The sequence below is a fragment of the Anomalospiza imberbis genome, chromosome 21 (genome assembly GCF_031753505.1).
Source record: "Anomalospiza imberbis isolate Cuckoo-Finch-1a 21T00152 chromosome 21, ASM3175350v1, whole genome shotgun sequence".
In the NCBI taxonomy this organism is placed as follows: domain Eukaryota; kingdom Metazoa; phylum Chordata; class Aves; order Passeriformes; family Viduidae; genus Anomalospiza; species Anomalospiza imberbis.
In genome coordinates this window covers 5,239,218-5,263,891 of record NC_089701.1, presented here as the reverse complement: position 1 = coordinate 5,263,891, position 24,674 = coordinate 5,239,218, and the positions used below count along the sequence as shown (strand labels likewise).

At 56.9% G+C, this 24,674-nt stretch overlaps 1 protein-coding gene across 1 annotated transcript; it reads left to right on the top strand.

The window, feature by feature from the left end:
* The first annotated feature begins 878 nt into the window (after positions 1–878).
* On the top strand, positions 879–24,526 carry PRRX2 (paired related homeobox 2). Its single transcript, XM_068211331.1, has 4 exons — positions 879–1,185; positions 20,796–20,980; positions 21,155–21,333; positions 21,900–24,526. Exons 1-4 carry the CDS (start codon positions 942–944, stop codon positions 22,033–22,035), a joined length of 744 nt encoding a protein of 247 aa, XP_068067432.1. The 5' UTR covers positions 879–941; the 3' UTR covers positions 22,036–24,526.
* Positions 24,527–24,674: the final 148 nt, after the last annotated feature.

Below are 24,674 nucleotides of genomic sequence, written 5' to 3'. Positions count from 1 at the left end.
GCCCCGAGCCCAGCGCTCTCCGGACACCAGCAACCAGCCCCGGGGGCTGCCCCTTTCCATCCATCCATCCCTCCCTCCCACTGCCTCCTCCCTGCATATCTGTGTGCATGTATATATATATATATATAAATATATATAATTTTAAAGAGGAAAAACTCCTTTTTCCCGGTGGCTGGTTTTCATTAGGGAGGTTTCTTTCTAACCCCAAGGGAAGCAGCCTATGAGTTTTTAACTGTGGTGCAGGACGTAATTATCTCATTAAGGCGAGAGAGCCAGGCTTTTCCCAGGAGAGGTGACCTTGCTCCGGGGTTGATGGGGACCGGAGGAGGGGGGTGGTTGGAGGTGGAGGGGGGCCGTGTCCCCCGCTAACCTGAGGGTCACCTCTCCCTCCAGCCCCTCTCCCAGCCCACCCCATCCCTCCCCACGGAGCGCAGCCACTTACACTTGTTGATAGAAGCACTTAAAACGGGGCTGGGGGGTGTGATGCGGATGGGATAAGGGGAGGAGAGAAGGAGGGGGGGGAAGCGGCTCTGCCCCCCTCTCTGCCCCCCCGTTCCGCGGCTTGGCTGCCGGCGGGGCTCGGTCCCTGGCAGGGGGGCAGGTCGCAGGGCCGGGGGGGGCGAGGGGCCGCCCCGCTCGGCTCAGAGCAGGGGCGTTTGTTTGAACAGCTCCAGAGCAAAGAGCAGGGGAAGAAAGTTTGGGCTGGGAGCGTGGTTTTTTCCCCAGACGTCAGCACAAGGCGGAACAGGGGCTGGGGAGGGAGCCGGACTCAGGGCAGCCGTGATTTTTTTTCCCCCCCTTATTTAAAAAAAAATTATAATTATTTTAATTTTTTCTCCTTTTTTTTGGCGGGGGTGGGTGGGGAAGGGAAAGGGAAAGGGAAAGGGGGCCGGGGAGCGGCCCGGCACCTCGGGCTGGGCTGCGGGCTGGGGGTGGGAGCCATGGACTCGGCGCCAGCCTTTGCCATGGACAAGCCGTTCGCCCCCGGCGGCGTGCGCGGTCCGGAACCGCCCGAAAACGCTCAAAGCCGGAAAAACTTCAGCGTGAGCCACCTCCTCGACCTGGAGGAGGTGGCGGCCGGTATGAACGGGACCCCCGCGGCCGGTCCCCCGCCCGCCGGTGGCGGCAAGGCCATCCCGGAGCCGTCGGGAGGCAGCAGCGGCAGCGAGGCAGCGCCCCAGGACGGTGAGTCCCGCCGGCCCGGGATGGGCTCCCCGGGGATGGGGCAGCTTTGGGGATGGGGTGTCCACGCCGTGTCCCTCCTGCCGCACCGGGGCACCCCGGACAAAGGGGTCGGTGTCCCCCCGCGGCGGGGTGGGGAGAACTGGGGGAGCGGGTGGAGGCGAGCTGCGAGGTGCCGAGCCCCCGACGGCTGGGGCGGAGGGACCCCGCACCGTGAGGAAGGGACCCCGCACCCGGGACAGAGAGCACAGGGACCCCGCAGCGGAGCAGGGGGCACAGGGACCCCGCAGCGGGGCAGGGGGCACAGGGACCCCGCACCGTGAGGAAGGGACCCCGCACCCGGGACAGAGAGCACAGGGACCCCGCAGCGGAGCAGGGGGCACAGGGACCCCGCAGCGGGGCAGGGGGCACAGGGACCCCGCACCGGCCGCCTCCTCGCCGGCACCGGAGGTGTCGGGTCCGGGACGCTCCCGGGAAGTCGGTCCCTGCCGGGGCTGCGAGGCCTGCGGGGTCCCCACGTCCCCCGGGGCTCCCGGTCTCGGTTTCCGGGCGCGGGGAGCGGGGCCGCGGGGACCGGGACACAGCGGGTCCCGTCTCCGGCATCAGCGGGGACAGAACCGGGGCTGGGAGAGGAGAGCGGGACCGACCCGGGACGCGGCTTCATGGCGCTCGGTCCTGGCCGCAGGCGCGTTTTTAACGGGACAATCCCGCTCGCATCTCTCCCTCCGCGCCGCTCCGCCGGTCCCGCGCATCCCCGCTCCGGTCCTGGGGCGGGGGTGAGGAGGATTCGCCCCATTCTTGGAGCAAAGCCACAGTGCCGGGGCAGCCGACGGCCCCCGGAGCCCCCCGGAGCCGGGTGTCCCCTCGGGACACGGAGGTGGCAGAGGAGAGGCAGAGCGTGGGGTGGGGGTGCAGCCCCGCCATGCCCAGAGCCCGGGCCAGGTGCCCTCCCCGAGGGGTGGCATTCCCCAAAACTGTCTCCCAGCTGGGCTGTGCCAACCCAGGCTTGTTTTCTACAGCCCTGGGATGCTGACAGCCCTGCCGAGGGTCTGACCCGTGCCTGACCAGGGTGCACAGCTCACCCGGGAATCTGTGCTGCTGAAGGGGGCTCAGTCCCTTCAATCCCCTCCGGGTACTCTATCTGTCCCCTCCCTTGGCTCCTACACTGGGTGCAGGTCTGAAGCATCTTTCTCCTGCCTCTGCTCGCTCTGCTGAGGGCTGGGCACTGCTTTTTGGGATGCTATCTGGTATTTTCAGTGTTATTTTCCAGTCTTCCTCCCTTTCCCTTGGGTTTTGTTTGTACTTTCAGCAGTGGCTCTGGGGCTGTGGGGAGGGTTTCTCTGCCTGTGGCTCTGTAGGGGGACAGTATTCCATGTGGGATCAGCACAGCTTTGGGAAACGCAGCCCGCAGCAGTCTTACAGGGCTGTTTGCAAAACAGCAGAGAAACAACCACCCTGCTGGGCTCCTGATGCACCCAGAGAACTCAGCGTGGACCCAGCGTGATGCAAAAAACAGAGCGAGGCTGCACGATCACCACAAGCCTGTTCTTCACCCTAAAAGCCCGTTCCTCCCTGGCAGGGGCCCTGGGGTTTGGTCTGCAGATCCCAGCAGTGCTGGCCCATGTGAGATATTTCCCATTAGCACCTGTTCTGGCAAGCTTGCATGGATGGAGACACCATCAGCATCTGGAATGCTCTGTCAGACTGACCAGCAGTTGAAGCATTTCTGATGTTGAAAAATACCCGGGAGCTGAGAGCAGTGGGCAAGAAGAGAGCAAGGAAACAGAGACAAGAACCTGTGTGCACGCAAAGCTGGACCTCTGAGACCCTTACCTGCTGCCACTGCCTTAACTGGGATGCAATTTCCTAAATTGAGATGGGGAGACTGGAAATACCAGACAAATATCCTGCCTTTGTGAGCATCGGCCTTTTGCTCCAGATCTGTGATGACAGCAAAGGAACTTTTACTGGTAACCTTATCTTTTATTGGCATCCTGAAATAAAACAGCCTCTCGGCGTTTGCTCTCATCTTCCTCTCCACCACCGTGGGGTTTTTCTGCCAGATGCAGCTTTGGAGCCCTGCAGTTGGTGGCAGTGGGATGCAGGGCCACGGTGCCCCTGCATCTCTCTGCAGGATGTGGCTCTGAGCTCCAGCCAGGAGCCCTCGGGGTCATTGTGCTGCTGGGTTGGAGGAAGAGCAGCCCAGAACGTGCTGTGAAGCTGCTGGGACCCCTGCACCAGGCAGGGCTCACCGGGGGCTGCGTTGGCAGAGCTGGCACAGGGATGCTTTAGGCAGCCCCGGGCTGTGCCCAGCAGGCTGCCACCCCGACAAAAACCCTTCCCCTTCCCCAGGGAAGCTGCAGTGAGAGGTTGCCATTCCCGAGGCTGGCACAGCCAGAGAAGCTCAGGACAGGAGGTTATTGTCTGCAGAAGGGGATTCAACCCCTTCTGACCTCACCCACCCCCACCCCACAGCCCTGCCTGCTGGGGAGGGTGGCTGGAGGCAGCCCCGTGTCCGGGGCCCCTGGCCTCTTCTCCAGGAGTCCCTTGCAGGGCTGGCACATCCCTTCCCACTGGCACTTTGGAGGCTTTTGAGGACCAAAGCCATGCCCGACTCCCTCTCCAGCCAAGGGGCTGCTCAGCCCCTGCCTTGGCCACAGCCCCAAACTGGCCCTGAGTGTGCCCAGCACTTCCTCCTGGGACGATGACTACAAATCTGTGTAACACATTGCTCTCATGACACCCAAAAATCAGAAATCCCACAAGCCAGGCAAGAGCAAGGAAAAGTCAACAGGGTGGTGAGAGCTCATTCACACCCTCATCTTCATCTTCATTCTCCCCTGGAGTGGTGCAACAGCCTCCCATGGAAAACCTTCGGCACAACTTCTGAGGTCTTGAAAGCTTGTTCACCTCCTTTCATTAGACTAACAAATAATGTGTAACGCGAAACATCTGTTAACAACAGCCCTTAATGTTCTCAAGATGATAAAGCAGGAGGGTAATTTTAGCCAGCAAGCCTTGACTGATGGCTTTTCAAACAATGAACTTACTTTTGGTGCCGCCTGGGGATGGGAGAGGGAGTCGTGCACTGGCTCCGGCACCGCTTTGGGGCTGAAAACTCAGAAAGAGTCACTCTTGTCACAGCTGAGCTGTGGCCCCTCCAAGGGGATTTTTTGGCATGGGGCAGGCATGCATTGACCGTTTATTTGGCTACAGCCACTGGGACCTGACAGTGGGATGGGGAGGTGTGGTGGCCCCTGGACATCCCATTTTCAAAACACTGCCTGGAGCCCCTTCCTCATCCCCTGGGATCCTCTGACCTTTTCTGGGGCTGTGAGGATGCTGAGCAGAGCAGTGATGCAGGAGAGGAGAGAAGCAGCACCCAAAGGGGCAGAGGGCATTAAGATATTGTTACAACAAATTGGCTTTAATTATGTAAACCAGAGCAGCTGAAAAGGGAGAGGAGCAGCAGGGAGGGACAGGGACCTGGTATCAGAGGGGAAAGGGGACTTGGTCCTGGAGTTAAAGTGGTAGCTGATTGCCTCAGGTAGCCCCAAACTCCTCCCAGGGCTTGGGTCTGCTCTGCCTTCCCAAATATCCACTTGTCCCCATCAGCCATGGGCACAGCTCGGGGACACCTTGGCCTCTGTGGCTGAGCTGGCAGGAGGCAGCTCTGTAACACCACGGGTGGGATGTGCCTTTGGGGATGTGCCTTTGGGGACATCTGTGCACAGAGGTGGCTTGGCCCCAGTTAAACCCAGTGTCATTAACTCCTGGCTGATCCCCTGAGCCTCAGTGAGACTGGGCCATGGGCACAGGGACACAGCTGAGGCCCCCCTGCCCTGTAACCCCAGATCCATCAGACCTGTCTCCAGAGTCCATCTGCTTTCCACAGCCCCAAAACTGCTGGGCACCCTCCAGGCTGCAGTGCTGGGAGGCTTTCCCTGGTTTCTGGGTGCCTGACCAGGGGCAGGCAGTGGTGTAGGGACCTCGACACAGCCCCTGTGGAGGGGAGGAGGCTTTGAGAATTGTCTGATGGATGTGGCTCAGCTCTCCAAGGAGAGGTCCCTGCTGCTCAGGGTGGCACCACCGTGCTTGCCATGGCACGTGGGGTGAGGTTGGGATACTCTGGAGGGGGGCAGCAGGGCTGGGGTGCAGCGTTTACAGCACCCATCATCCCTCGCTGCTCCCCAGAACAGCCCCAGCTGAGGGTGCCTGGCTGCCCTCCCAGACTGGCAGGTCTCCTGCAGGGCCCTCGCTGGGGACAGTCCCTGTTGGCAGAGCTGTGAATGGTGGCATCTGAAGCAGAGGGGGAGGTGAATCCTCTCTGTCCTTGTAAGGCCAGCCCAGCCGGGTGGGTGGCACCGGGACAGGAGCCATCCTTGCCCTCAGTGACCAGACATGGCCCTGTCCCCAGCCTGGGGACACCTCCTGCCTGGAGGGCTCTGAGGGCTGCAGACCTCAGGACAGGGGGTTTTCCCCCTGTACCCTTGGGGTTGCTGAAGCAGGATGGTCCCAGGGGAGGGGACAGTGCTTGTCCAGGGTGTGATGCTGGCAGGTCCCCAGGGCAGCATCCAGCAGCAATTAGTCAGTAAGCACCAATTAATTCGTGTGGGAGCTCCCCACCCTGGCCATCTCCCAGCCCTCCACATTTGTTTTTGCTTACTGCAAGGATGGATGGATGGATGGATGGATGGATGGATGGATGGATGGATGGATGGATGGATTGGGAGCCCGACAGGTCCCAGCTCATCCAGAGGTTTCCAGCTACTCACAGGGAGCCCAGCATATCCGAGTCAGGAAAAAAAGGGGCTGTGGGGAAGGACCCATGCTGTACACCCCAGGCTGATGCAGGGACAGGGGACAGCCCCAGCCTGCAGTGTTCTGCAGCCAGGCTTCCCCCTCCCTAACTGGGGACACCCTCACTGTGGTTCTTGTCCTGTGTTTCTGCCACAGGACCGCTGTCCTGCCCATGGTCCCCTGCCCTGGACAAGAGGAAACTTATTCCTCACGTCTCATCTACCCAAAAACTGCTGTGGGGTGGGAGTGCTGCTTTCCCATGGCACAAGCAGCATAAAGGGCTGAATGGGGTCAGCAGCACCCTGCAGAACCAGCCTGGGCAGCACAAATCACTGCCAGGCACAGGCAGGGGTGGGGTCACAGCTGGAAGTGACCCCAGGTCTCGTAGAGCTTCTGGCATGGGGTTCACACTGGTACCACCCCTCTGTGCTTCCCTGTGCCCCCAGCCCTGAAGGGTGACACACACTCAGCATCCCACTCCTCCCCCAGTGACATCCACTCAGCCTCCTGCTCCTCCCGTGGTGACACTGGGTCACCATCCTGCTCTTCCCTGTGCCTGCTGTCAGGTTCTTACTGACTGGTGACACCAGGGCTCTGATTTGGGGAAAATTTGCCCCCACATGAGCTGAACACCCCCACCTGGGCTCCAGGCTCCCCCCGCCCCAGCTCGGGGGGCTCTGGGCTGGAGAGGGGCCCCAGGAAGTTGCTCTGCCCACGCTGAGCCCTCCCCAGGGCACAGGGAAACACATACCAGCACATTCCTGCAGCGCTTGCAGGGCTCTGCGGGGTCCCCACACGTGCTCACTTCTGTGCTGGGAGAGCTGCTGCCAGAGGGTAAAGGGAAAAAAACCCAAACTCAGGACCTGGGGAGATGGGAACCCTCTGGCTGGGGGAGCCCAAGAGCTGCCCCAAGAGCTTGGCTGGGCCAGGAGGGCAGGAAAATCACTTTTCTCCCCGACTTCTCATCGCTGGGATTTTTCTCCGCTCAGCACCCCCAGGTTTTGGCAGGCATTGCTGTGGGGGATGCTCCTTCTGAAACCACTTTCCAGCAGGGAGAATCGCAGCGTGACAGTGTCCAGAGGGGACACTGGAGGGGTCCTGCATGTTGTGGGGACACAAGGCTTTGCCCCACTTCCCTGGGAGCCCTGGCAGCACCCACTGATGTGCTTTAGTCCCCAGCAGCAGCTCAGACACCCCCTGACCCAGCCATGCCCAGCCCAGGAGGGTGCTGGGGTGCAGGGACACCTTGCCTGTCCCCCTCTGGACTGTTATGTCTCACTCGACCAGGAACAGCTCAGTGCAAGACTATTTCCCCTCTCTTTTGGGCTGTTATTTCAGGGAATGGGGCTGATTCACAGGAAAAATATGAAATTTCGACTCTGTGCAGCCAAGATGGGTGAATTTCAACGAATCAGCATTTTAAGAGAGCCTGGGCGTGTGTCTGTAGCTGGGAGGCTGATGAAATGATTTGGGGCTTTGAGGCTGTGTGTTAGAAACCCTCCTCTCTCCCGGGGAGTGGGGCTGATCACCCCTTCACCCAAGGCTGATTTCCTCCAGCCAGGGGGAATTATCTCCCCAGAGCTGTAAAATCATGGAGCTGAAGGGATGAGGTTTGAAGCAGGATGGGACCCGAGTGCTTTGGGATTGGCAGAGGCTTGGTCCCCACACTGGCATCTCATTCCCTCCCTGCAGCATGAGCAGAAGCTGGAAGGAGTTATCATTCCAGGATGGAATCCCTGAGCCAGAGAACTGGGTCAGAGCATCCTTTAAAATGCTGGAGCAGTGGGTTATGGCTGGGCTGAGCAAGGATTTAGACCAGGGTTAATGCAGATCAGGTTTTTCCTGGCTGGAAAAAGCAGCTGGGAACAGAGTGGAAGTGTGGTAGGCGGAGGCAGCCACCCCCTGCCTGGTCTTGATGATGCCCAGAAGGGTCAGGGAGGATGGGAACAGCAAAGTTTTGGGGAGAAAGGCCTGATTTGAGGTTTCGTGGCGGTTTTCTGATGCCTATTAACCCGGACTGCCCCAAAACTGCCAAACGACTTGTTTTTCACTGGACAACCCTACATTTCCGAGAATCAACACAAAAATTCCTCCCCTCGCCCTCGAGGCATTCCCGATGTTTGCCTTTGCCCGAGGGACACATGACCGCGGGCGATGTTCTCCAGCCTTCCCAGGGCGTGACGAAACGCCCTGTCCGTGCTCAGCATCCCTCAGCAGGTCCTGCCCTGCCCTGCGCTGCCCCGGGAGAGCCAGCGCCGGCACCGGGACCTGCCGGGGCATCGCTGGCTCGGGGGGCGGCTCCTCACCCCCGGGCAGCCCCCGCCGACAGCCGCGGCTCCTCGCTCCGGCAACTGCGGGCTAAATGGGATGCTGATGTTGCAGGAATTGGGGGGAATTGCTCCAGCTTGTGGGGGAGTGAAACCATCCTGGGGACATTAGGGGGTCATTCGGGATCCCCTTTGCCACCCCTGTAGCCCCAGCCGTGCGCGGTGCGGGTGCAAACGGCAGCTTGGAGCTTGGAGGGTGTTAATTGAGCAGGAGAGATAATGAGGCTGCGGTGCCGCTCTTTCCTGCGGGTTTGGGGGGGATACAGCCCCTGAGAGGCTGGGCAGGGCTGGGGGGACAGTTCAGGTCCCGGGGGATGCCGGGCGGGCTGGGAGCCTTCAGAGAGCGGCAGCGCCAGCCGCCGGCCCCCTCCCCTTCCCTCCTCATCCCCCTTTGAGTGCATATAATAAAGCAGCTTTTCAGCTGCGGCTGCAGTGATAGATCAGGAAGAATTGTATGAGTCTATTAAAGTCTGTGTGTCTCTGAATGGAGACTGTGGCTAAGCCAGGCGCCAGGCTCGCGCATTGAACCAGATGTGGAGAGGCGCCATCCTTTCCAGCCACTGAATCCGAGAGGCTGCAGGCTTCACACGCAAGGAAACTGGAGTGCACATGGCAGGAGAGCCGGGGGAGCGGCGGGGAGCACATGGCAGCGGGGCAATGGGGAGGGGGCACAGCCCGGAGCTCCCTGCAGGCAGAGCCGGGGCAGCGCTGGGACCGCGGAGTTCGGCTGCCTGAGGCACCCCAGGCTGGGCACTGCACCCCGAGTCGTGCAGGGCATCCACGGGGGAGCTGTGCGCAGCCTTGAGCTGTTCGGGGCACTGCAGCATGTGTTTGGAGGGGCTGCTTTGCACCCCAAGGTGTGCAGGGGGTCGGCATTGTACCAGGTCATGCAGGGTACTGCTGGGGTGGGGTGAGGATTGTGCTGCACCCCAAGGTGTGCAGGGCAATGCCAGGTGTGTGTGCTGGGGTTCCAGAGCACCCCAAGGTGTGCAGGGCTATGTGTGTGTGCTGGGGTTCCAGAGCACCCCAAGGTGTGCAGGGCTATGTGTGTGTGCTGGGGTTCCACAGCACCCCAAGGTGTGCAGGGCAATGCCAGGTGTGTGTGCTGGGGTTCCACAGCACCCCAAGGTGTGCAGGGCAATGCCAGGTGTGTGTGCTGGGGTTCCACAGCACCCCAAGGTGTGCAGGGCAATGCCAGGTGTGTGTGCTGGGGTTCCACGGCACCCCAAGGTGTGCAGGGCAATGCCAGGTGTGTGTGCTGGGGTTCCACAGCACCCCAAGGTGTGCAGGGCAATGCCAGGTGTGTGTGCTGGGGTTCCACGGCACCCCAAGGTGTGCAGGGCTATGTGTGTGTGCTGGGGTTCCATAGCACCCCAAGGTGTGCAGGGCAATGCCAGGTGTGTGTGCTGGGGTTCCACGGCACCCCAAAGTGTGTGTGCTGGGGTTCCACGGCACCCCAAGCTGTTCAGGCCGTTGCAGGGGAAGCATGTGGCACTGAGCCTTTCAGGGGAACCCCGCTGTACCCCAGGTCCTGCAGGGCGTTGCCAAGTGGGGGGTTGTGTTGCACCCCAGGATGCACAGGACACTGCCAGGGCTGTCGGGGTGACTTGGGGGTGGCAGTAGCAGTGGTGGTGCAGGGGAGTGCTTAGGGAACCCCAGGCACAGCACTGGGGTGCAAAGAGCCTGGTCCTGCAGCAGCACCACTCAGGAGGGCACAGGATGGGTTGTGGGCAACTCCTGTCCCCTGACCCACTGTGCTCCAGAGAGAAGTCAAAAATGGAAGGACGGAAGGAAGGCTGGCAGCTCATGGGGCAGGTGAACCCACGGATCCCATGTCCCCAGCAAAGGTGTGAAGCAGAGTCTGTGCAGGGGACACAGGCGACATGGGGACAGCCACTGCAGGGCTGGGCTGGGGCAGCTGCCACGCTCCTTCCTCACCATTTTCACTTTCTCATCTGGGCTGGCCACATGGCTGTAATTTAGGGGTTGTAAATACCTCAGGGGAATTTTTAAATTTAAAAAAAACTGTTTTCGTTTAAATTAAAAGACACTCAAGTATTTCTATTAGTATTAGAGGTTTATAAAACTTAAAACAAATGTTGAAACTAAACTACCAGGCAATGTCCACTTCTGGAAGCCCTCTGCATGTTTGACATGACCCAGTTACCCCTTGGGGCAGTAGGTTTTAATTCTGTATGAGAGTGTCACGGTGCCCAGAGTGGCAGGAGGTGCTTGGTCTCCCTGGGCACCTGGAGGGGATGAAGGCTTGGAGGGATGAGGGTGAGGTCTCAGCTCTGCTGATCTTCTTAGGAGCAGAACCCTGATGCTCCTGTCGCCATCCTGTCATCCTCTGGTGTCCTCCCCATGGTTGGCACCTGTCCCCAGCTACCTGTGATCCTGTCCCCACTGTCCCCACCGTCCCCGCCATCCCCGTCATCCCCGCCGTGCAAGGTTCTGCTGTAACCTGGAAACAGTTAACCAGGCTGGTTTAAAAAAAAAAACAAAACAAAACCAAAAAAGATACGAGCCACTTATTAAAATGAATGTTTTACAATAAATTTGGCGAGAGGCCACCGACCTCAAATGAAAACCAGACTGGAGGACAGCGATGCTGCTTGCTGGCAGGGGCTTCCGGGACGTCTGTGCGTGCAGGCGCCCACGAGGGTCCTCCTTGGAGCAGGGCTGGGATGGGCTCCCAGTGGGGCCCACACCCATCCCACACCCTGGCCAGACATGCTGGTGTCCACACCACCGGTTGGTGGCCGTGGAAAGGGCTCTCAGCAGGTGCTGGTGCTCACTGATCAAATGGGTGCTCAGTGATTTGCTGGCCTGGGTGTGAAAAACACCCTTTTGGCCTCAAAACAGAAAAGGGACTTGGGGCAGTGGGCAGTGGCAGTGGGCAGCAGGAGGAGACATCATGGGAATTCTCATCATTCCCCCTCATCCCTGCCTTCCTCCTTCCCCCCCTTGGCAATGACCCTGATGCAATGGGGTCTCTGCTTTAACCTCGTGGGGCTGGTGTTGGGTTTCAGTGCCAGATGCCACTGGGGCTGGCTTGCTTGGGCTTTTGCCTATTAAATTTCAAAAAACCACCTTTTGGGGGGGGCTGGGGAGGAGAGGAAGGCTGGGATCGCCATGCCAGGGGTCCCTGGCTGGGAGCCAGCCCTCCACACAACGTTCCTGCTGTGCAGCCCCGGCTGATTTAGTTTTATTTTTCAAACACTGAGCAAAAGTCCCAGTGAGCTCTCAACACCGTGATGGCCTGAGGCACCCCCCATCCCCTTCCCAGCCCCCAGGAAAACTCACTTTGCAGTTAAATCCAGGATTTTGGTGGTGCTTTGCAATGTGAGTGCTGCTCCTGGGCCAGTGCTTGCACAAGTCTCATTAGTGTTAATTAATTACACATCTGTGCCCTGCTGGGAAACCAGGTAACCTGTTATGTCACATGTGAGCGATGTTGGCACCTCTGTGGCTGCATCATGGATGCACCAAATGGTGCCTGAAAGGTGTGCGGGATGGGAGGGGAAGCAGCATCTGCCATGCTCAGCTCTGATGTAGGGCAGCAGGGTCCGTCATCTGTCCCACCATCCCACTCTCCAGCGGCTGTGGGGAGCCACCGTGGCTGCTCCCTCTGCCCAGACCCCTCACTGTGGTGCCTGGGGCTGACCCAAATCCCAGCATGTTGGCCACAGGCTCTGGGCTGGCTGTTTATCCCTGAGCCACAGATTCACACACGTGTGAGCCACCACCGTGCTGCCACTCGCCACGCTGGGCTGTGTTAGCGAGCTGGCAAAGCGGGGAGGCTGCATCCCCAAGGGGCAGCGTCCCCAGGAGCATCGCAGGGTGCTGCAGGGGTGTGAGGTGCGGGAGAGCCCAGGCACTGCTCTCATCCCAGCCCAAGAAGGTCCTGGCTGGGAGATGAAAGCAAGCTCTGCAGTGAATGTGTCCTTGCCGGGAAGGCTCCTGGCTGGTGCTGGCTGGGGGAGAGCCAGCGCCTTTTGTTGGTCCCTGGGCCTCCACCGGGGGGGTTGGCAAATTCACAGGAGAACAAAATGAAAATTCCTGCTCCCCCGTTGGTCGGTGCTGCTCGGAACTTGGCTTGGATCAGTCAAACCCACCACGCTGTCTTTTCCTGAGGCACTTGGCTGTGCTGGGAGGGCTTTGGCTCCTGCCACCCCCAGCCCTGCAGCCACAAACATCCGTCTGAGGAGCCCTTTGGTCTGGCACAGCCTCTTGGAGCATCCCTGCATGAAGCCAGGAGCACCCATCCCGACATCTGTCCTGTCTCCCCCTCTCCTTCTCTGGCATTTGCAGGGGACATCCAGACTGGTACGACTGTGGATGAGCTTTTGGAGGCTCTGTGTGACCCCAGCCCCAATTAAGAAAAGAGGGACCCCAGAGGGGTGCAAACCCCTTTGAGTTGCACGTTCCCCTGCCCTGAGCAGGGAAGATGCCAGACCCTGCCAGATCCTGACCTCTCAGCCACTGTACCCATCAAATCCATGCAGACAGTAGACTTTCCAGGAGCCTTTCCTCCTCACCGTGCCGTTCCTTGAGGGGCAATTTGGGTACTCATTGTGGAGCAGCACCCCAGCTTTGGCCCAGCCCAGCTCCTCCGCAGCTCTGTCCCCTTGGAGCGCTGATACAATGAAGGCAGTGGTGGCTCTGGAGCCGGGACAGCCCATTGTGTCGGGCTCCTGTGAACACACGGGATGCTCCTGGCAGCTCCCAAAAGCCCTGAGCCAGGCTGGGGTCACCCCACACTGGCACGGCCCTGGGAGGGAACATTTCTCATGCAGAGCACCAAGCCCAAGGGATGCGCTCGGCGCTCCAGGTCCGGGCTGGCTGCCCTGGGCCGGTGCCACCATCGGGGCACAGCCAGGCAGTCTGAGCCCCACAATGGCCCCACAATGGCCCCACAATGGCCCCACAATGGCTCCCGGGGTGCAGGAGCCGAGCGGGTGGGAAAGCGCAGCCAGAGGCCTCGGCCAGGCCCGCGCTGGGCGCCGGCGCTGCCGCGGCTCTCGAGGCTGGGGGTGCTGACTCCAGAGTTTCTGGAGCAGTCAGGGGGTGCTGACTCCAGAGTTTCTGGAGCAGTCAGGGGGTGCTGGTGGGGCCAGGCTCTGCGGTCTGGATCCTCACGCAGGGTTGGGGCTGGGGCCATGAGGCTGGGGTGCCTCCCGAGCCAGTGAGGCGGGCAGCAGGATGTGTCCCTGTCACCTTCTCCAAAGGTTTGCCACAGGCAGTTCCCACCCCAGGTAAAAGGTGGATGATGGCACCGTCTCTCCCAGATCCCTGGGAGAATGGACAGGAATTTCTTGTGCTGCTCAGCCTACTCCCCTTACTCCCACCAGAGCTTTGTGGCCAAAGATGTTCCCTATCCCCTTCCTGAGGCTTGACAGCATCCCACCAACCCTGCCTCCTCCTTCAGGGAATGTGGCTGCAATTAATTCATTAAATGCTTCCGCTGACGCAGGAGCTGGCTGTGCCAAAACACCATTCCTGGGGCCTGGCCTCAGCTGGGTGAGCGCTGTGCTGAGCTGTGCAGGAGCCTTTGGCTGGGGCTGTAGCCTCTGGCATGGTGGGAAGTGCTGGGAATGGTCAGGGACTCCTGAGCACTCAGAGCCTCAGGGCTTTGCCTGCAGCCCTGTGGATTTCAGCAGCTTTTGACTTGTAGGTAGTCCTCTCTAAATCACAGCACAAGACTTGGCTGGCTGGTTCTTCACCTGGTGTTTCCAGCATATGCTTCCCTTCTTCTTTCTTTTTCTTATCATCCTCCTTCCTCACTGTGACTTCCTGATCTTCTCCCTCTTGTGCACCTGGGTTTTGCAGCATGGCTGCTCTTGCTCCAGAGCCAACTGGAGAGCCAGCTCTGAATCCACTCACAGCTCTCAGCAGTGAATTTGGTGGCTCATTCTGGGCTGGAACCATCCCTAAGGGAAGCAGTGTCTTATGACATGGGGATCTTCCTTTTCACATTATTTCTTTTCCCAGTACTCATCTAAGCATCACGTTCTCAATGCATTTGCTGCACTAATAATGAGCTAAAAAAAGGCTTTAGTGCCACCACTGGGTTACCAGCACAGGCTGGACACACCCCCACTGGGATGCAGGGATGCTGCTGGCTCAGCCAGGACATTCCTGGTTTGTTCTGGCTTTTAGCTGGACTTGCTGTGATGGGTGCTCAGACACCACACACCATTCAGGGGTGCAAGGGGAAAACCTCCTGGGCTCTGGGAGTGCAGGCTGTGCATGGAGCATCCCTGGGGCTGCAGCACTGCTGAGCAGGATCTTCCCAAAAGTTGTGTGGCTGGGGGTAGCAAACTGTGGTGCTGGGTGGTTTCTGGCTGGTGCAGAGGCAGCTCTATAACCATAAAACAAGCTGCTGCTGCCTGTCAGTGAGCACAGGCTAAGGCCCCCCCGGGACAGCCTTGGCCTCTTTCTTGGTCCAGGCTTTTGCTGCTCCTTTTTAACAGAGACACTTTTCCCCCAGCAAAACTGGCAGCCTGTAAAAACGTGTCAGCGTTTCAGTTTTTTCACAATTAATGAGGTGAAACATCCTCGGAAACATTTCGCTGTAATGTTTCTCCAGTAGCTGGGACTTGCCCCTCTCTTAAATTTTTCATGTACGCCACTTGAGCCGAGAAAGTTTCCTTCGGACTCAGCACATTTGGACCCCCCCAGCTTCAGCCTCCCCCCGGAGCCTTCAGCATTCCCGGGGTCTTTGTGAGAGTGGGGCTGGGCTGGAGAGGGGACAGGGAGGGGCAGTGGGTCAGGATGAGGAGGTGGGAGCCTTCTCCCAGCAGTGGGAGCCTGGGGAGGGGCTGGCAGCCCTTGTTCCCCAGGAATACCCTGTCCCCCACCTCCATGGCTGTTCCCAGGATGGGTTTGGACCTCACAGCATCATGCCAAGTAAAGCTGGGGCTGGCATCCGGAGGGCAGGGCTTGGTGGCCCCAAAAGCTTCTCCCCTGGGTACTGGGGTGAAGCTGTGCAGAAAATGGGAGTTTCACCGATGTGGTTTTGGCCCCAGGCTGGTGCTGCGTTGGTCCTGTGCGCCCAGGCTGGGCTCGTGGGTGGGTGCAGGAAAGGCACCCTACCTGGGTGACCCAGCACATGTGGAGGGGCAGGTTCCTGGCTGCTTCTCAGCCCCCCCAGGCTTTCCAAGGTGATTTGGGAGATTAAAGACCTGTTGTGGTGTCCGCATCTCCCACCATCCCTACTGCAACAAACCCTGTCCTTCCTGTGCCCACGAGCAGGGACAAGTGCCCAGCTTCCCTTTGACTTTGCATCCCTCCTGCTGTCCCTCCTCCCTGCAAAGCCCTGGTAAAACCCCCCTGGGCTTCCAGGCTGTTCCCAACTGCACCCCAAGGCAGGGCCAAGTGTTGGAAGTGGCTGCTGGAAAGAGGGGTCCCCTGCACTTGGCAGCCCATGCACCCCCAAGTCACACCTTGGCTTCGGGTGTCTCAGCTGAAGGTTGTGGAACAAAACGGAGCTGGAGTGGGCACACACCATGGAGGGGCAATTCCCAAACCCCAGAGCTTTGCTCCAGCTCGCCACAGTCCGAGGGGAAACGCTTCCTCCCCACGGCATGATTTAGAGGAACAAATTAAACAATTGCACATGAAGCTTTGGCAGACGTCACCGCCGGAGCTCTCCTCGCCTCCCCCGAGTGTATAAAGGGATGAAGGGAGTGCACATGTTTACCGAGAGAGACCATGGGAGAAACGAAAGACATTGTTTTTCCAAAGGATTTCTTGGCTGTAAAAGGCCTCCACCACCCTGCGGCTTCCCTGATGAAGGCCCAGCGTTAATTTGTTAAATCCACATCAAGTGCCCAGAGAACCCGTTGTTTATTTTTGCTAATTCAGCCGGACGAGATCAAATTGGGGTTTTATTTGTTAAGGATAAACCTTAATTAATAAAAGCTATTTATTTGGCTAGAGCTGGCTGCAGCCTGAGGGTCAGATATGCCACGATCATTATTTCAAGTAAAACAAACCCAAAATGTCTCTCAACAGTTTGAAAAACGTAGAAACTTAGAGGGCTGAATTTATTTGTCTTAGGAAGAATTTACAGCTAATTCCCTCCAGGCTATTTCAACCCTTAAATTATACCCTAGAAGCAAAAAGGAGGAAAAAAAATGCCATTCCAGGCGTAGCAGGGAAGTAAATGGTACAGCAGATTTGATCATTTTGGCTGGGGGGGTGTGAAAAATTTAAAGCTTAAAGGGTCTTTGGCAAACTGCTCGCAAATAAATGGAACGTGTGAAATAATTTAATGACAGAAAACGTTTCAGGGCCATGGGGGCTGCGGTGCAATGGAAAATGAAACACGTTGGAGGAGATGTAGCCTGAGTTTTTTGCGTGAGAGGGCTGAACTTGCTGCCTTCTGACCTGAAAAACGGGGATATTTACACCCCAAAGCCAAGTGGTAGAGTTGGACTCAGGAAAACTTGTTCCAGGATGTGTTGGTACTGATAGGAAGAGGGGTTTGCAGCATCACCTGGGGAAAAGACAGGCTGGCAGCTGGCTGAAGTCACCATCTCGGGTGGCAGGGGTGGTGCTGGGCAAACACCACGCTCTGGATCAGTGTTTTGCAAATAAACCCCCCAAAGTGGGTGTCCAGAGGGGAAGACTTGAGCATGGCTGGCAATAAAGCCCATCCCTGAAAGAGAAGCCAAGGGAGGATCCCTGCCTGTGTTTCCGGGGTCAGGCGAGCGAGCTGCTGGGATTGTCGGTGCTGGTTGATCTGGATCCCAGCTGCTCTGAGGCCATTTACTGTGCACTAATGGAGCTGCTAAGTCAAACCCCAAAGCCTTGGTGGGAATCAAGTGAAAATTACCTCTTTACAGTGCTCATCAGCAGCTGTGGGAGGCTGGGGGCCCTGCCCGTGTAAGGGCCCACCTTGGCAAGCACAGCACCAAGGCTGAGACCCGCTGAGTCCTGCCTGTGGAAGACTAATGGAAGCACAGAGGGAAAAGGCAAGAGTGGGAGAAGGGGACTTGGTTGGTGCCCAGCTGAACCAGCACAGCTCTGACCTGGGGGTGGTGTTGCCTTTGCAAATGGGGCAGGACCCATTGCTCCCAAGTTCTCTGTGTGGCACAGTTCAGGCTTGCCAGCATTGGTGCTCCCACAGGGAGAAAGGTTTTGGGGTGACTCCCAGCACCCCATGGCATCTGCAGTGCTGTTCCCAGGCTGTCTGCAGCTCTCAGGCAGCACTGCCTGAGGCAGGACAGCCCAGAGAGGAGGCTGCAGGTTACCCAGGCCACATCCAGCACCTCAAAAGTCATCCACACCACAGGTGAAAAGTCTCCTGCCTTTCCTAACAGTCTAGGGAAATTTAAGGCTTTTTTGTGATGCACATTGGGCCGATCCTGCTCTGTTCAAAGCCCCTGTGCCTCCCTCTCCCCATCCTCCCCCGCATGTCATCTTTCGTTATTCAGTAATGTTATCCCCCCTGTTTTCCCCCTTTCCTTGCATTTCTTTTCCTTTCAGCGGAAATTGTAATCAGTGGAAGATAAATACAGGGAAGGTGGCTGGGGGGAAGGCTCAGGAGTCCCTCTGACCTCAGGGTTGGCCAACCAAACTGGTCCCTTCAGCCCAAATGAACCCCCAAATTATGCCTGACAAAGGCAAGGGTTTGGTTTTCTCCATAACCTCCCCAAGCACTGCTGTGGGACAGAACAATGATGGTGGGAAGCTGATTTAACTTTGTGCAATTACAAACTCTTATTCCTGGAAGCCCATCGGGCTGGGGAACTGATTTCCAATTCCTCCATCAAGGTGTCAGCAGGTCTGGCTACATCCAAGTCCCGCTGATGGCATTGAGAGGACAGGGTGTCTTCAGGGGACCCAACTCATCCCCCTTCCCATTCCTCTTCTGGTGCCACAGAGAATTTAGCCATGCTCATTTTTGGGAAGCTGATTTGGGGTTATTAAAGCATCTGTGATAGAGAAGATCCAGCCTGACTGTACATTGTAAACCTGTCAGACACTCGCCACCAGCAATTAGGGTGGCATCTGTCTGGTCCCACAAGCCTGCAGTGCCTGAGCTAATGAGGAAAAGATGTTGATGCATTACCAGGGCTCATCCCTCGGCAGAGCAGAGGATCCAGGCAGGCACTCCATGTGTGGAGCTGCCTCCCTGCCATAGAGAGATGCCCTGGAAAAGGTGTGGAAGGTCCCTCCAGTAAAAGCAGCAATAGGGGCTGAACAAAATGCCCCAGAGCCGGCATGGCCCAGGGTTTGAAGGTCTCCAAAACCCCAGGAACCACTGGTGCTCGGACACATCCCGATCCAACTCCAGCCTTAAACCTCGATCCCAGCATCACTGCCAGCCCCACATGGGAAGCACTCAGCACCACTTGTCTCCTGTGGCTGTTTAGCACTTCCTTCTGTGGGTTCGAGGAGATAAAGACCAATCAGAAATGTGGCCAGATCCTACAGAACTGGATTGAGAGTTAATTTTAAAAAACTTTCCTCCTCCTCCTCCTCCTTTCTTTCAGCCAAATTAGAGTGGGCAAGGGAAATAATCACTATGGAAAAGTCCTATAGCCAGGTTTAAATTGAGGACGAAGCCAAAGGGGGTTTATAAATGTTATTTATACACTTCCCAGGGTTCTGTTGAAATCATTGCCAGTTTGGTGAGGGGCAGTGGGTGCCCTTGTGACTAGACCTTTTGAACCAAACCCTGATCTACCATTTCCCCAGAAGCCCTGTGGCATGGTCATAAACCCACAAGGAAACCTCTCACCCTGTTACATCCTGTAGCTCTTTCCCAGCCTGATGGTTCCCATTTCATTCCCAAGCTCCCAGAAAACTCAGGGACAACCATGGCTGGACTTCATGTATTTTAATCCAGTGGCTCGTTAGCTCGCTGAAGGAAAACAGGACCAAAAAAGGAGTTTAACTAAAAGGGGCAACTGGAAAGCAGAAGACTGGCAGAACATTTGAAGCTGCAGGAGGAAGTGCTGGAGGGAATTCTGAGAATTTTATTTGCGAGCCTTTAGACACGACTGGTGGCGAGGGGCAGCCCATGGTTTCCTGGCTGGGGAAAGGGTCTCAAACCCACACATACTTCAGGCACTGTCCATCGTGTCTTCACCCAACCAAGAAGGCCGTGTCCAAAATAGAAGATCAAAGATTGTTGATGGTCAACCAAGGCCAAGTTGCACCTACAGCACAATTAAAAGACCCAGAGAAATGCCAGTGGCTGCAGAGAGGCCTTGGGAGAATGGTGTAGTTGGGCACGTAGGAGTCCTAGGGACTTGATGAAAAACTTACTGTTGGGCGTTTCATGGCTTGAATTATTCAGACTTAAGGTGCAAGGTTTTTCTGGCCTTAAAGATCTTGGAAGTTTTCTCCTGCTCAACAAAGCTTGATGGTGTCTTGAAACAGCAGAGTTAATATCCTTTCCAGTAGATTTTGTTTGTTGCTCAAGCATTATCTGAAAATGCTGGACTTACTAAATAAGTATCACGATTAATATTATTAGCAAGTATTTAATTTGTGAGCATACTCAGGGACTGGTGAGTTCTGCCACCCTGGCCTCTGCAGTGATATAGAGCAGAAAGCCCCAACATACCCCTGCCATGAATCAGAATGTCATAAAATTATTAACATTTCAAATAATTCCAGAATGCTTTCCCACCAGTAGGTACAGATTGGATCCAGATGCTTTATTAACAGAAAGAATCATTAACCAGTACCTCCACAAGGGAGAACGACAGCAAGTCGTGCTCCCCACAAAGCCTTTGCTGGGTGTCTCGGAAAGAGGCTTCATAAAATTACCCAAACCTTATGATATTAGTGACAAAGAGGAGATTAATCTCAGCCTGGCTGACAGCCCAAGATCAATACTGAGAAACCAGACTACACCCTCAGCTTCATGTTTCCATGAGCCAGCAAAGCCAGAAATAAACACTGCGGAGGCTGAGCCCTGCGAGATGCGGTGCTGCTTGTTCTGAGCTCTGAAGACCAGGGTTGGAAGAGCAGATGCTTGGCTGCAGTCCTGTGTCACCTTGGGGACATACCACAGCTGGGGCCTTGGGTGGTGCTGGAGGTGGGAGCTGAGACCCACATTTTGGGGGTGTTTTGGTGCTGAATTTTCATCACGATTCATGAAAGCTTGACTTAAAGTCTTAGTAAAAGCTGAGCTCCAGTTTGGATCAAGTGCAGCCCCAGAATACACCGAGACTGGGATTCAAAATCAGGTCAGCATGGTTTTATCCAGATGTGAAACCACCACAGGCCTTGGTAAATTTTGGGGTTAACCCTAAGCTCCAGCAGGTCCCAAAATGGGTTTTGATTCTCATGGACATCACAGGGTGGCACATATGCAGCTCCCCACAGAGTCCCAGGTGTCTGGATCGAGCATGGCTGGCACAGAGCAGGACACTGCAGACCCCCAGGAGGGCCTGAGCTTGGCTGGGCCACGGGGTCTCACACGGGTCTGGCTCTCATGTGGCTTCTGTTCCTTCCCCACAGGCGAGAGCCTGAGCCCCAGCTGCGGGGCAGCCAAGAGGAAGAAGAAGCAGAGGAGGAACCGCACCACCTTCAACAGCAGCCAGCTGCAGGCTCTGGAGAGGGTCTTTGAGAGGACGCACTACCCCGACGCCTTTGTGCGGGAGGAGCTGGCGAGAAGGGTCAACCTCAGCGAGGCCAGAGTCCAGGTGAGCACAGGTTTGTGTGGGAGAAAACAACACCCTCTGCCTCGCCCCCAGGCAGGAGCAGGGACTGTCCCCTCCCTTCTTTCATCCTGCACATCACCATGACCCGTAGGACAGATGCTTGGGACATCCCTGCGTGCACTGGGTCCCCACTGACCACCTTTCCCCCTGTCACAGGTGTGGTTTCAGAACAGGAGGGCCAAGTTCCGCCGTAACGAGAGGGCGATGCTGGCCAACAGATCGGCATCGCTGCTCAAATCCTACAGCCAAGAAGCAGCCATTGAGCAGCCCATGGCACCACGACCCACTGCACTGACCCCTGAGTATCTCTCTTGGACCAGCACCTCCCCGTACAGGTAGGTGGAAGCTCTGGAGGAGCTGGGGAGGAGGTGGCCACGGGGCAGGGCTGCCTAGAGACCGCTCCACTGCCACAGGAATGCAGCTCTGTGCCACTGCTGGGGATTTGGGGAGTTTTATGAGGCCGAAAGGAGCTCGTCTGACTTGGCTTTGGGAACCATTTCAACTCTGCCTGAGCATCCGCTGCCCAACGCTGAGCAGGCTTCCCTGCCTCCTTGCATTTCGGGGCCGGAGCAGGCACCCTGGTCCTCGCAAGGGATTTGCTTGGCCTCGTGCTGACCCTTCCCACATCTCGGCACAGGAGGTGGCATGGGTCCCTTCTGTTTCCCAGCTGTTCATGTTCAGCCATCACATCCAAAAGCACAAAGCAGGGCCTCCTGGTGCATAGTTTGAGGGGGTTCCCACATCCATTCAAGCCCATAAAAATGCTGAAGCCTTGGCTGTTCTTGTGAGAGATCTCCAACAGGGAACAGCCAGCCTGGCCTGGGAAGCCAGCAGGACCACAAAGGGCATGGGGTCTTCTCCATGGGCCATTGCCTCATTCCTCCCTGCTCCCTCCCTGCAGCACTGTGCCTTCCTACAGCTCCAGCGGGACCGCAACGCCCACCCAAGGGGTGAACATGGCCAACAGCATTGCCAGCCTGCGCCTCAAAGCCAAAGAGTTCAGCCTCCATCAGAACCAGGTGCCGACCGTGAACTGAGCAGGGCAAACCCCATCCCATGGCCTCCTCCAGGATACAGCGTGGAGCTCCTGTGCCGGTCCAGGACAAATCCGCCGCCTGCCCAACACACGTGCCACTCATCCAATGTCTCAGCATCTTCTCTCCTCTTCCCTTCCCTTCTGAAGGTAGAGTCAGTCCCAGGCCGAAGTGGCACATAATTATAGCCACATATGGAGCGAACTTGGTTAGAAACTTGCTTTTCCGCACACCCTTATAATAACGGCTATATATACACACATACCCCCCACACGCTCTTTGAGGACAAACAGACTTGCCAAGGGAACAAGAATTTGCTTCCAAACATGGAAGGATCTTGGACTATTGGATTTGACCAATTTGGGTATCTTGCCCAGAGAGCCAAAGAGTTATTGGGTCTTCTCCTCCCGCAGGGACAGTGTGGGAGGATCACGAGCCCCCCTTTCCACCAGGCTGTGACTTGCGGCGCTCAACTGTGTGTGCCAAAGCTGATCTATGTGTTCCTTTCTTTGTGCAACCCTAGCCACAGTGGGGGTTTGGGACATCCCAAAGTTTGGGACTTTAGGAAGCTGATGGCTCACCCATGCCATGGCCAGTCTCGGCCAGCTCTCTGCACTGTGCTTCCTGCATTTAGGAGCTGCCTATGCTGATGGCATCAGGCTTTGTCCCTTCCCAGAGGGGCAAGCAGAGCTGCAGCACCTCAACAGACCCTCCGGGAGCCTGTGAGCTCTCCCATGAGCTGGGGATGCATTGCCAATCCCCAAGCAGGCACCGCTGCCCTGCCTCGGTGGATTTGCCAGCGATTCTGCAGAGCCCCAGGTCATTGAACAGTCCCAGGGAATGAGAAAATTGGAAAAAGCTGTTGGGTTTCAGCTGAGTAGGCGGCTCCCAGCGCTTCGTGCCAACGAAGGCCTCGCCTTCCGGAGGCACAGCCTCCCCGTCGGCAGCTCCGCAGATGTGCTCGGGGGTCTGGGGCCGGCAACTCCATGGGGGGAGGCTTTTTTGGTTTTGCAGAAAGGAAATGGTTTCCCCCTCATCCCACCCTGCTGTGCAGCCTAATGAGGTTCCAAGGTGGGACGTGAAGGGGATGGACACGGGGTGGGCAACCTGGCCCTCATCCATGGGACTGAGCTGGGGAGAGATGCAGCTTCCACATTCCCCTGCCAGTTCCACAGCCAGAGTCCTGAAGGTGTGGTGTCCCTGTGGACAAAGCCCACTGGAAACCAGATCACCCTTTCCTCACCCACTGGAAAGAGCCACCAGCCAAGCATGGGGACACCACCAACTCAGAGGGGTGGCCTGGACAGAGGAGACACAGCCCTACTTCCCTAGAAGGGGTTGTTTTGGGGGCTGTAGCAACAGGTCTGAGGACAAATAGAGCAATTGCTGAGGTGCCTCCTCCAGGTAAACAGCCTCTGGTGGTGACACCAAGGCTGAAAGTGCCACAGCTACAAAGTGCCCACCTGAGTCCCCACAGCTCCCAGGAGCACTGTCTCCCATTCCCACTGGGGCTCTCACTGCAGCTGCATGTGGGACCCAGTGGCTGTGACACCGGGGCCATCAGCCAATGCCAGCATGGGGGGACTCACCCAGCACCCAGAGCTGGAGACCTGATGGGAGAACCATCTCCTCTGCCTGGGGGTGAACCAGCCCCTCCATCCTGCCTCCAGCCCCTGCCTTCTCTGCTCTACAGTGCAGCCCCCAGTTGGGAACAGCTACGTTCTCCTCCTCAAGCTTGGCAGGCAGGGAGAGGGCACAACCTGACTGACCCTGTCCACCTCCTCCAGGGAGCAGTGTCACCCTAAATACCCACCCTCTGTCCCCATCCATATTTCCAGGGCTGCTATCCCTCCCATTTTTCATGCCAGCTCCCCACACTGCACAGAGACCTGCCAATCCAAGGGGAAGAGGGATCCACTGTGGATCAAGTCATCCAGCCTGAGAAACACCACTTGGAGCAGGAGGAGGGGGCCAGGGGGGTCCTATTCCCATGGAAAGAACAGGGCTCTTTTTACAGTTATACAAGATGAAACCACAGGGATATAAATGTCGCTGCCTCTTTGAGAACATTAATGAAAATAAACCCATTTAATAGTTTGCAGATGCTGTTTCTGTAAACCTAAAAAAAGCAGGGAATAAATATTTCTTCACTAAATATCTATATGTATATATATATTTGAAAACATTTGCTCCTAATCTTAGGGCCCCTCCTTTGCTGTGCTTTTGGCAGCTTATCACAGCTTGTCAGTCAATGCTGAACTCACCAAGAAGAGATACAAATTGCACCCATGGAGGGGTGGCAGGACTGAGGGATTATTGTAATCTAAGCTCTCTCTAGCCCTTTCTATTTGTACATTTCAATTACTTGTAACGAGATCCATGGTGGATTTGTTTTTTATTTTTCTTCTGCATGTCTGTGTTTTGGAAAATTTTGTAAGGTTTTTGTAAAAACAACTCTTGTGAAATAATGGAGGAATAAATATTTTACTGAGTAGAGGCGTGTCAGTGCATGTGATAGGGACCTGAGTCTTCCATCACCAGCCACTGTGGTTTCCCCACCTGCCCTGGACAAGCAGCCTGGGCAGAAATTGAATTAAGAGGCAGCAAGGAGGGTCAGATTCTGCACAGAAATTGAGCTGAAA

Coding starts and splice junctions, on each gene's coding strand:
- PRRX2 (XM_068211331.1), top strand. CDS start 942: ATGGACTCGGCGCCAGCCTTTGCCATGGACAAGCCGTTCGCCCCCGGC. Junction 20,981..21,154: donor TCAGCGAGGCCAGAGTCCAG/GTGAGCACAGGT, acceptor CCCCTGTCACAG/GTGTGGTTTCAGAACAGGAG. Junction 21,334..21,899: donor ACCAGCACCTCCCCGTACAG/GTAGGTGGAAGC, acceptor CCCTCCCTGCAG/CACTGTGCCTTCCTACAGCT.